Source organism: Zosterops lateralis (assembly GCF_965231275.1).
Source record: "Zosterops lateralis genome assembly, chromosome: 21".
Classification (NCBI taxonomy): domain Eukaryota; kingdom Metazoa; phylum Chordata; class Aves; order Passeriformes; family Zosteropidae; genus Zosterops; species Zosterops lateralis.
Genome location: NC_139781.1, coordinates 6188744 through 6200222, shown reverse-complemented (window position 1 = coordinate 6200222; position 11479 = coordinate 6188744). Strand labels below are relative to the sequence as shown.

General features: G+C 53.8%; 2 protein-coding genes across 2 annotated transcripts; one reads left to right on the top strand and one right to left on the bottom strand.

The window, feature by feature from the left end:
• Window positions 1-2110: 2110 nt before the first annotated feature.
• Window positions 2111-8465, top strand: GLA (galactosidase alpha; the record flags this gene model as incomplete). Its single annotated transcript, XM_083876475.1, has 7 exons — window positions 2111-2280; window positions 2406-2580; window positions 2747-2924; window positions 4376-4467; window positions 5334-5495; window positions 6066-6263; window positions 6425-8465. The coding sequence occupies 7 exons, from the start codon at window positions 2111-2113 to the stop codon at window positions 6689-6691; spliced, it is 1242 nt and encodes a 413-aa protein (XP_083732601.1). The 3' UTR covers window positions 6692-8465.
• A 111-nt stretch (window positions 8466-8576) lies between these two features.
• RPL36A (ribosomal protein L36a) lies at window positions 8577-11479 on the bottom strand. Its single transcript, XM_083876476.1, has 5 exons — window positions 11431-11479; window positions 11089-11194; window positions 10364-10431; window positions 8732-8854; window positions 8577-8645 (listed from the first exon to the last, which is right to left on the bottom strand). Exons 1-5 carry the CDS (start codon window positions 11431-11433, stop codon window positions 8625-8627), a joined length of 321 nt encoding a protein of 106 aa, XP_083732602.1. The 5' UTR covers window positions 11434-11479; the 3' UTR covers window positions 8577-8624.

Here is an 11479-nt window from a genome sequence, read left to right as displayed (position 1 = left end):
ACCAGGGCTCTGTCAGACCCCACATCCACCCCACAGCATGTCTTGGGGACCAGCCTGCAGCACTCTGGGGATACCAGCCAGTACCTGCAGCCCTCCCAACACTCCCCAGCTCCCCATCCCAAGGGCTGTGGCAGTGCAAGGTACTCCCGGGGACAGGCAGAAACAACAGCGAGGGAGTGCAGGAACACAGAGACAAGCAGGGATCAGCCCTGCAGCACTCCCAAAGGCTGGGAACAGGGGATAACTGCCCAGCTCTGGAGTGTCGTTTTGCACAAGAAAAAAACAAAGACATGAGGTTTTCCAGCCTTCAGAGTGTCTTGTTTTGTCCAACTTAAGAGAAATCTCTGCGCTCCAGCTCCCCAAGGGACAGGGGGAGGACCCCGGCACTGAAACAAGGAGTGATTATCAGCCCACGGGCTCTGAAGGGCTTTTGTTCCCTGGATGTGCAGAGCAGGGACAGGAGGACACCTAGCGAGATGCCTCGATGGCAGCCAGAGCTCTGTGCCTCGATGGCCACAGCCCTGCTGTGCTTCCATCCTGCCCTCCTCCTCCTCCTCCTCCTCCTGCTGTGTTGGGGCCCACAACAAGAGCTCCTGTGGGGCTGCTCCAACCCTGGGGGAGAGGCACAGGGGAGAACTGGCTCCTCAAATCCCATTTCCCACTGCTGCCTTGGCAGTGGGAGCCTCCAAGTCTCCTTGACAGGCCACACATGCTACCAATGCTGCTCATGGCTGAGTTACTCCTGGATTAAAGCCAGGGCTCACCTCAGAGATACTGGGTGACACGCAGGTGCCCTTTACAGCTCTCCTGCTGACACCAGCACTGCCCATTCCCAGAGGTTCTCATCTCAACTGCCAGCCAGATGTAACTGGTGCAAATGGGACAATGCCCAGTGACCATGACTTATTCTTATGGCTGAACTCGTTGAAGAGAGATCAAAATCTTTGAGTGTGAAGATCTGGATGGGCCCAAGCATCCCATGCAGAGACAGGCTGGATCCAACACAGAGGTAGCAAACAGCCTGGCCATAATCCACACTCTGGATCAGGCTGGATCTGACAGAAGAGCACAGGGAGTGGTGCTTGGGAGGCTCATTCAGGAGATTCTCACAGAGTTTTTGAGGCAGAGCTGAAAGCCCAGGACCAAAAACAAGTCCTGAACCAAATCCCCTCTTCCCCAGGACTCTGTGCTGACACACAGAACACCACAGACCCACATTCACAGCAGCCGCCAGCAGCCCTGGTACTGCTGAGCACACAGAATCATGAAGGTCGGAAAAGTTCTCTGAGATTGAGTCTCACCTATGAGCAATCACCACCTTGCCAAACAGACCATGGCACTGATTGTCACGTCCAGTCCTCGAACACCTCTAGGGACCAGGACACCACTTCACTGGGCAGGTGATGTCTCATCACCCTTTCTGAGAAGAAATTACTCCTGATATGCAACCTAACCCTCCCCTGGCACAGCTTTGTCCCCTGATGCTGTCCTTTGTTCCCTGGGAGCAGAGCCTGACCCCACCTGGCTGCCCCCTCCTGTCAGGGAGTTGTGGGGAGTGATAAGGACACCCCTGAGCCTCTTTTTCTCCAGGCTGAGCCCCTTTCCCAGCTCCCCCAGCCTCTCCTGATGGCACCTGTGCTCCAGACCCTTCCCCAGCTTTATTGCTTCAGCAGCTCAATGTCCCTCCCGAGCTGAGGGCCCAGAGCTGGGCACAGGACTGAGGTGTGGCCTCAGCAGAGCCCAGCACAGGGGGCCCTGGTTCTGCTGGCCACATCATTGCTGTACCGGCACACGTGTCACGGGTCTCCCGGCCAGCCGGGCACGCTGCTGGCGGGCACACGGGCGGGGCCGCCCCGGGCGCGGCTCCCCGGCTCCTCCCGGCCCCTCCCGGCCCCACCGCCATGGGCCCGGCCACCTCCATCACGTGACACCGTCCCACCTGACCCGCGGGAATGGGCGGGCCGATGCGCGCCTCGCTGCTCGGGATTGGTGGCGGGGGCGGGCGGTGCTGTGCAGTGATTGGCTGTCCGCTCATCCCCGCCCGCCGCCTCCCCGATGATTTGGCACCCGGGCTGTCAATCACGCGGCACTCCCGCGGCGCGCCGGGGCGATGGCGGCGGTGCGGTGGATGCTGCGCTGGGTCGCGGCGGCGGCGGCCGCGGTGGCGGCGGCGCTGGCGCTGGACAACGGCCTGGCGCGGACACCGCCCATGGGCTGGCTGCACTGGGAGCGCTTCCTCTGCGCCACCGACTGCGCCGCCGAGCCGCGCCGCTGCATCAGGTACCCGGGGCATAGAGCCGGCCCGGTGCTCCGGGACCCGCTGCGCCTTCCCCGCTCCCCTCCCCGTGTGCTCCCTGCCCGTGCCGGTGGTGGACATCACACGTTCTCCGCTTGCTTTTCCGCAGCGAGCAGCTGTTCGTGGAGATGGCGGACAGGATGGTCGCCGACGGCTGGAGGGACGCCGGCTACGAGTTCGTCTGCATTGACGACTGCTGGATGGCCCCGACGCGGGACGGGCAGGGCAGGCTGCAGGCGGACCCGAAACGCTTCCCCAGCGGGATCCGCAGGCTGGCCGACTACGTGAGTGCCACCATGGCACGGTGGTGACCCAGCCCGGGAGCCGGGGAGGGTAGGACGGCTGCACCGCTGCTGGGATAAGGCCCTGCTTCCCTTGCTGCCCCTAATCCTCTTCCTCCTGCCTGTTTGGCCGCCCCATCCCAACGTCTGTCTCTGTCTGCACACACAGGTCCACTCCAAAGGACTGAAACTGGGGATCTACAGCGATGTGGGGAAGAAGACGTGTGCTGGCTTCCCTGGCAGCTACAACCACTATGACCTGGATGCCCAGACATTTGCATCCTGGGGTGTGGACCTGCTCAAGTTTGACGGCTGCAATTCTGACTCACTGGATCTGCTGGCAGAAGGTAGGCATGGGCTCAAGGCAGCTATTCCCATGGGTGGGAATGTTCTGCAGGCAGCAGCAGTTCTAGGCCCAGCATCAGGCTCCAGGGACTCACTTTTCCCTGAGCACACTCATTTAAGGGACTTGCTTACAAAAGCAAATCTGTTCTCAAGCCCAAGGTGTTGAGTATTGCTGTGGTAAGTGTTTTTACCTGCTCAGTCTCCTGGAGCTCTCCTTCAAGGACAGCTTGGAAAAGGAGCTTTCTCAGCCCAGAGCTGGATCACACTGAGCACAGACACATCAGCTGTGTGCTCTGGGGATGGCTCTGCAGGCTGCTCCCTCAGCTATTAGCTCAGCACAGGCTTTGCCCTTCTGCAGTGCCTGCACTGGAGAGCCCAGAGCGTTTCACACACTTAACCCTCAATCCCTTTGGTGGGGCCTTGTCAAAGTGAATCAGCCTGAAGCTAGAACAGCTTGTGTCAGCCATGAAAGGAGCAGTTAGGAAGGCTTTTAACAGATAAAAATGAAGGCAATTATGGCATCAAAATCCTACTGGGGTTTTCCTTTTAAAGCACACCAGTGTAAATAGCACTTCTGTTGCACAAAGGCTGGCAAGCCAGCAGCTAAAAGCTCAGCAGCTTCCTGTGCTGAGGGAACTTGGCTACAGACTCTTCTGAAGCACAGACAAATCCCAGTGCCACAGAAGTAGATTTATGGGAAGAACACTTTAACTTGGAAAGCCTTTTTTCTCTTGACTGGGCTCTCTGGCTGCTGGCACAGTCTGGCAGCAGGAGTCCTGCACAAAGTCCTGTCTCTGCCTGGCAGGGAGAACCTGCCCAAGTGACAATGCCATCAAAGCCAGATGGTGGGGCATATGCCAACTGCCACAGCTCAGCACCCTGAGTGACAGCTGAGCTGAGAGCTCCTGCTGGATCATATGTGTAACCCAGATACAATCCAGTTGTACTGAAGCAGTTCCAGAGGAGAGAGCAGACTTTTCATTCCCTCTCTATCAATTGGAAGGGACTTATCAGGGCTGTTTGGGGACAAGGACAGGAAAAACTGGAGCTTTTGCATTCCTGCACAGTCCATATGGTACAAGTGCCTCATGAGAACGTACTCCTGCATTAGCCAGCAAAGCTGCACTGCTTGATAGATACTGACTTGTTTCCTGGGTATCTAGAGGAAAAATGCCATACGGGAAAGCTTTTAACCTTTTCCCCTGGCTGTATGTACAAAGGGATCAGCAGTCTTGGAGCAACAGCCTGCCCAAGCAAAGCTCCTGTCCTTGGCAGGCAGGTGACCAGCTGCAGACTTCAAATTCCCCAGTCCTCCCTGTGGTGTCTCAACCACAAAAATGTGTTCAATCTGAATTTTGCAAGAGTTGAACTGAAACCTGAACCTGTGACTTTGGGTTAGTTCAGCTGTGTGGCCAAGGAGGTTGTGTAACCTCTGTCTGTCCTCCTCCTTTAGGATACAAGCGCATGTCCCTGGCCCTGAACAGGACTGGAAGGAGCATTGTGTACTCCTGTGAGTGGCCTTTCTACCTCAGGCCTGTGCAGCAGGTAAGAAGTGCCTCTCAAGGTTTATCTTGGGGTTCAAGTGGGAAGAAGAGAAAAACATTTAAGATTGCAAAACAGCATCCTGAGAAACTTGCTGCTCTCCATTCCGACAGGCTGTAAAATGGAAGAAAAAACTTTTTCTTCCAGAGCCCTGAACCATTGCTCTGCTGAAACAGGTTCAATAGGATCCGTGAAGGCACAGCCCAGATGGTGTGTGCCAAAAAAAACACAGCATCCATCTGCTTCCTCTCTCTAAGGGGCCAAGCAGCAAACCACTGGCAGTGCAGACACACAGCCTGGCAGATAGCTCAGTTATTCCTCCTGGACACACAGTGCTGCAGGCTCAGCCTTGCACACAGCTCTGGGGACCACGAGAGAGGCTTTGTGACATCCTCCACATTGTTCAGTGACAGATTCCTGCCAGCCAGGGTCTGTGACTGACACGCTGCCCTCCACCCACAGCTGGCTTCCCCTGTGCCACTGTGACAGGATGGGGCCATTCCCTCCCACTGGAATTAAATGCATTACTCACCAAAGGGTGTAAACCCAAGAAATAGCAATAATTACTGGGAAATTACAGTTTAATCCCACTGGCCTTGTCACACCTTCAGTAAAATTGTGAGGGAATTTTGCAACAGAGCTGGTGGTCACAGCTGTTCTTCCAAGGAGAGCAATAGAACATGTCTAGAACATGTCAGAGTGGAGTTACTGGGCACAAAGTATTCAAGGGAATCAACATACACTACATCATCCAGATAGGTGGATGGAAGGTGTTATCCTGGTTTTCTCCCAAACTACGTTTGGTCCAGTCTAATCTTGTTGACACCTGTACAGTCAAATGCTCTGTCTAATCACACTCGTTCTGGCAGCCCAATTACACAGAGATCAAACAGTACTGCAATCACTGGAGGAACTTCTATGATGTCTATGACTCCTGGAGCAGCATCAAGAGTATCTTGGACTGGACAGCACTTCACCAGGACACCATTGTGAAGATAGCTGGGCCAGGGGGCTGGAATGATCCTGACATGGCAAGTACAGCAACACCCACCCCACCTGAAGCTTTAGCAAAAAAACCTTCCCTCAGCTGCAGGCTAAGAACAGGAAGGGAGAGAACTGAGGGAGAAACAGTGAGGAGAAGGGCTCTAGGATCAGTATCTTGATGAGAAGGTCCAGGGTAGGAAGGGAAAGAAAACTGCAACTATAGGTAGTACCAAGGAAGCACCATTTTTGTGTCATACAGCCTCCACAAGCAGTACCAACTCAGAACACAGGTGTGGCACTGGGGGACAGCCTCCAAAGTGCTGATGTCCTGAGTGATGTCCTGGCACCCCTAGGTGCCAGCATTGCAAGGATCTGAATCCAAAAGCATTCTTAAACACTGCCCAGCCACTTAAAAGAGCTTTCTTCCACCAAGGAGTCATCCTGAATTGCCACGCAGTCATGCCTTGCTTTTCCCAACGAGCTGGTCCCACTCCTGGCACTCAGCCTATCTAGCCAGGTTCCGGAGGGAGGTCCCACCCTGTGATTTCCTGGTCCTGGTGGCCCCATTTCTCCCCAGCAAGCAGCGTTACCAGGAATTTTTTGTTTGCTTGTCCTAGCTGGTGATTGGGAACTTCGGGCTGAGCAGGGACCAGTCGGTGACTCAGATGGCCATGTGGGCCATCATGGCTGCCCCCCTGTTCATGTCCAACGACCTGAGGCACATCAGTCCTGAGGCCAAGCGTCTGCTCCAGAACAGAGAGGTGATTGCCATCAACCAGGATCCACTGGGCAAGCAGGGATACCAGCTTTTCAAGGTACAGCAGGAGGGCTGGGCTTGCACAGGAGGGATGGAGAGATGCTCAGGGTTTGGGAACAGCAGCCCAGTGAGCCCGTTTGTTCCTGAAGGCTGCTGGAACAGACTGGCATGAAGAGCACCACTCCAGCCTAAGCCCTGGGTTTGTTTCCTCCTTGGCAGGACAAGAAATTCCAGCTGTGGGAGCGGCCCCTGTCTGACCTAGCTTACGCTGTGGCAGTGCTGAACCAGCAGGAGATTGGAGGACCCCAGAACTTCACCTTCTCGCTGACCTGGCTGGGCCACGGGCTGGCCTGTAACCCAGCCTGCTCCATCAGACAGGTGCTGCCAGCCAGCAGGGACTGGGGTGTTTACAGCTGGCTCTCCTCCCTGAGCGTGGAGGTGAACCCCACAGGCACCGTGCTGCTCACAGTCCAGCCAGTATTATAGGCAGCACAAGGACTGCCTTTTCCTAAGCCTCAGGCTCTGTCTGAACTTGTGGCAGGAAACTCATCTCCTTCTCCCAAGCAGGTGCCTTTTTTTTTTCAGGCATTCATTATCTGAACCTTCAGCCTCATGGGACAAATAGCCATCCCTCCATCATCATCAAGAGGTAACAGAAAAAGGGTGAACAGCAGGGCAATGCCCCTTTCCCTGGCATCTCACCTGGCTCCTCCAAGGGGCTGGAAGGACTCAGCAGGGCATCAGCTCCTGTTTACACCCACTGCCACTATCAAACAAGGAAAGGCAAGGGATGCACAGGCAGCATCTTACAGCTGTCCTTTAGCATTTCAGGGACAGTAGAGAAACATTCCTTGGCTACCTTGCTCTTTTTCAGACCAGGGCACACAGTCCAAGAAAAGCTGCTCCCACCCCTCCTGCAGAAGCCAAACACTTAAGAGCATGGACATGCACTTCCATCTTCTGACAACTCAGGGACCGACATGAACCATTGCACATCTTAGCAACTTTCTTGACAGCTGCTATCATGCCTTAGGAGTCGAGTTTTTGAGGGTTTCCCCTCACTCCAGGAATCTCTCACCAGTGGCTGTCACTTCCTTTTAAATGACAACTCCCTCTCCACCCTTCATACGGCCACTGGAGTCCCCTTTCTCCATGAATCCTTCATGAATCCTGCCTCCCAGAAATCCGGGTGTGCTCGCTTCCCACTGCTGGCAGCAGCCTTTGGGTTGAATAACATGGGCTCTCCAAGACAGGAAATGGATAATCACTTAATCAACCATCATGTGCAATTATATTCTCCTCTGACTACAGTACAATCAGGATTTCTTGATTTGTTCCTCTGTGATTAAGCACTTTGATTAAAATCCTTTTAAAAGGCTGCGCTTTTTCTAACTTGCAGTGAATGAGAGTACAGCATGGTATCTGAAATTAAGTCATGGTTTAGAAAACAGGCCAGCTTGCTCCAGTCACCTAAGTTTCTGTGAAATTTGTCAAGATTACTAGAAACAGCATTCAGTGAAGCTGATGTAATACAGCCACAGTCCACCCCACAGGGCAAAGCCACCACTGCCTACACAAACCTGAAAAGGCCATCACATCAGCCACTATTTAATAAGCAAAACCACATATTCCCTTACAATTCAGTAACTGATGCTCTCAATCATCATGAAGATGTGAAGAGGCATCTCTCCATCTTCCAGCTCCATTCCACTACAAGTCACCCTTAAGGGTGAACCCTGCATTGCATTCCCAGCACCTGCTAACAGCAGACTTTCTACTCAGAAATGTTCCTCTCTAAGGGGAAGCTGTCCCCTCAATCTGGCTGTTGCCTATTCGAAACTTCACTGCTGTGCTTGGCCTTCTTCCTTCAAGGAAAATGCTAAGAAGAGCCAGCAGCAGTTGGCACAGGGGAAGGCAGCTAAGGCCTGTGACACCATGTGCCAGGAGCTACCACAGACATGGAGCTGTCCCTCACCTCTCTCAGCTGTCACAGCTAATGGCACCTGCCTAATTATCTAATTAGGCACTGCCTAATGGTTGTTGGCTGCTCCAAGGCCTTTGCTCCTTAGGGCAGTACACCTGTTTGTAAAAAGGGGTCTACAACCAAGGGCAGGGGCTGTTCAGGGCAGTTCATAAAAAAGCCTGCACTGTGTTCATGCAGAGAAGTCACTGGCACCCATTACAAAACACCATTAAAATACCCATTAAAAAAACACCTTGGAGACACAGTAAAGAGATCCCAGCCATTGGTAGGATTTTTCAAAAGCCAGGTTAAAAACTGTTCTGTTAAATGGTTCTGCAAGCAACACCTCCCTGCTGAGTACTCACAGCTCCCACTCCAAGAGAAAACACATTAAAAAAAAGCAAGGGATCAAACTAATTACTTTAATATGGTCCGTAATGCTGAGTAGGACGATGCTCAGAACTGGATCACCTGGCCCTGTAAGAAGCAAAGAGACAAGGGTGAGTTTACTCTCCACTGAGTATTTCCTCCCTTTCTCAGCCACTCAGAGAATACAAACTCACCTTTCTCTTCTTGTCTCCTCCCAGCTCAAAGTGCTTGCACCTCTTAATTGCCAGCATCCTCTTGGACCTGCAGTTGGGCTCCACACACTCCAGCCTCAGCACAATCTTCTTGGTGGTCTTGGCCTGGGAGAGGAGCAGAGTGTTTCCATGAACATCCCCAAGCAGACAAACTGCTGCTCTCAGGGAGAGCTTGTTCCCTGCCCTCCTGAACATTCAGTTTGTTCCCAAAGTCTAGAGAGAGACTACAAACACAGGGTGCCTCCAGTGAAAACAAGAAGGCACTTTAAGGATGAGTACAGGAGTGAAGTGGATCTGTATCTTCACAAGAAGGGCATTGGTAAAAGCATTCAATGGGGCAGGGCTGGTTCCTGCAGGGATCAGCTATGCTGGAGAAGTCTGTTCCAATGAACAGAGCAAGAAACTCACGCTTCTACAGTGTGGGAGCATAGACCAGCAGTGCTCAGGAGAAATCCAGAAGAAAACTGGTCAAAAGAAATACCTGGAAGCAACACAACTGGCAAACTTTCTCTGGAACAACAGGCTCACTGCAGGCCTGCAGCTACTCAGAAGTTGGATGAAGCCTGAAAGACTGCAGAGGGAAAAATCCAAAGCTGGGAGGCTGCTGTAGCAGCTGCACAGGGCTGTAACCACCAGCTAAAACCCTCAGCCAATCATCCAGACAATGCTGACTGGGAAAAAACAGAAATGGGGATTGCAATGTACAGGTTAAGAGTGCCAGCAATGCAGGTGTTTGATGCACTCTGCTTGCAGAAGCATTTTCTGTGAGGTCTCCCCAGTTCGTGGCACAAAGTCAACTTGAAAATCCTCTGCCTCATTTTTTTCTTCTTGCTGGAAGGCTCCTTGTACACCTCCAGCAGGACACCAGGGCTTCCCTAAAACAAGCCAAGCAGTTCTATGAGCTAAACAATTCACACAAAGTAACAAATCCACCACTGGGTTTTGCCTCCCTGCCTGTAAACACCACACCAAGCAAGCACAGAGCTCCTTTCCCTTTGCCAAACTCTTTCTCTTGGGCAGGCAGTTCCTTTCACTGCAAATATCCCTCCCACAAAGACCTCACTCCCCTGCAGCACCAAAGCTCAGAACCTGCTCTGCAAACAGCCCTAAAAATGAAGAGCATCTCCATGAGACAGGACAGCAAGGAGACGAGCCATGTATTTGACTGAAGCCTATAAGGGAGATGGAAAAGAACTTTTTACAAGAGTGACAGGGCAGTGGGAAATAGCTCCACGCTGACAGAGATTTAGATTAGAGTAGGAAGAAATTCTTCGTTGTGAGGGTGGTGAGGCCCTGGCACAGGTTTCCCAGAGAGGCTGTGGCAGCCCCATCCCTGGAACTGTCCAAGGCCAGGCTGGATGGGCCTTGGAACAACCTGGGATAGTGGGAGGTGTCCCTGCCCACGGCAGGGGGCTGGAACAAGATGAATTTAAGGTCCTTTCCAACCCAACCCATTCTGTGACGAGGAGGGGACACCTGCACTGCCAGCAGAGAGTTGTCCCGACACAGGCAGGGCACAGCACTGAGGAACCCTCCCTCAGCCAGGTGTGTGGGCTGCCAAGGCAGCTTCCTGCTCCTGAGGAGCAACACTCCCTCCCTCCCTCTCTCACTCACCTTTTTACGGAAGATGGGCTTTGTCTGGCCCCCGTATCCGCTCTGCTTCCGATCATAGCGCCTCTTTCCTGTGGGGAAAATGCCTCTGGTCAAGGAACGACCTCAGAGGTGCCACAAGCACAACTGGCACTTCCCAAATGCCAGCAGAGCCAGTGCCTCCCTCCTCCAGCAGCTCCGTGCCCGGCCCATGGCCACAGCTCTTGTTCTGTCCCCAAAAGTGGAATCTTTCCCTCACTGTGCACCCAACACACACACACAGGGTCGAGGGACTTGATTTATTCACAGTTCTGTGCAGAAAAGGGTGCTGAATGCTAAATCCCCAAAGTCAGCATGCAAAATATTTACACAGTCCTGTTCAGGTGATATTTGCATAATTAATCCACTTCACTACTCACAGAGCTACCACTGGATTCACTTTTTTTTCACCTCGACTGGAAGGCCCAGCACATTTTAAACTCACAGCCCATGCCAGGACTCCAGTTGTGCTTTCACAGCCAGCTGGGTTCACCCAGAGCACATTCCCTAATTAGTTAAACATTTCTACACGTCCGAAACTGCTTTGGGCTGACACGTCCTTAGCCTTTCTCCCTTTATCTTATTTTTTTAGCTCCCTTTATTGTACAGCACATCCCTTAGGTCAGGCTGTTTCTCCCCAGCCATACAAACGTTCCCGATTTACACCACCCGTGCAGGGCACACCACACCCGGAGCGAGCCCGTCCTCACCCTGCGCGTAGAGCGAGTCCTTCCCCTTCTTGTACTGCGTGACCTTGTGCGGCTGGTGCTTCCCGCACTTCTTGCAGTAGGTCCGGCGCGTTTTCGGCACGTTCACCTGCAGGAGAAGGACAGACGCCGGTCAGGCCGCTGCGCACAGGCCACATCCCGCTGCGAAGGCCCCGCTCCCGCCCTTCCCCTTCCCTCGGGCCCCGCGCTGCCATCCGGGGATGGGGAAGGCCCCGCACCGGCCTGGCCGCCCAGCACGCACCCATGGCAGCGGAGGGAGCCCGGCCCGGCGCAGTCCCGGGGCGGATGGCGGCGGATAGACCCCAGCCCAGTTCTCACACTCACCATCTTGACGGCGGCGGCGGCCCGGAGAGGAGGCGCTACCGGAAGCGGA

Bases quoted from the DNA above. Each gene is read 5' to 3' on its own strand.
- RPL36A (XM_083876476.1), bottom strand. The intron at 10,432-11,088 runs GTGAGGACGGGC...TTTTCCCCACAG, and splicing joins GGACTCGCTCTACGCGCAGG to GAAAGAGGCGCTATGATCGG. The intron at 8,855-10,363 runs GTGAGTGAGAGA...CTCCTCTCCCAG, and splicing joins AGCCCATCTTCCGTAAAAAG to GCCAAGACCACCAAGAAGAT.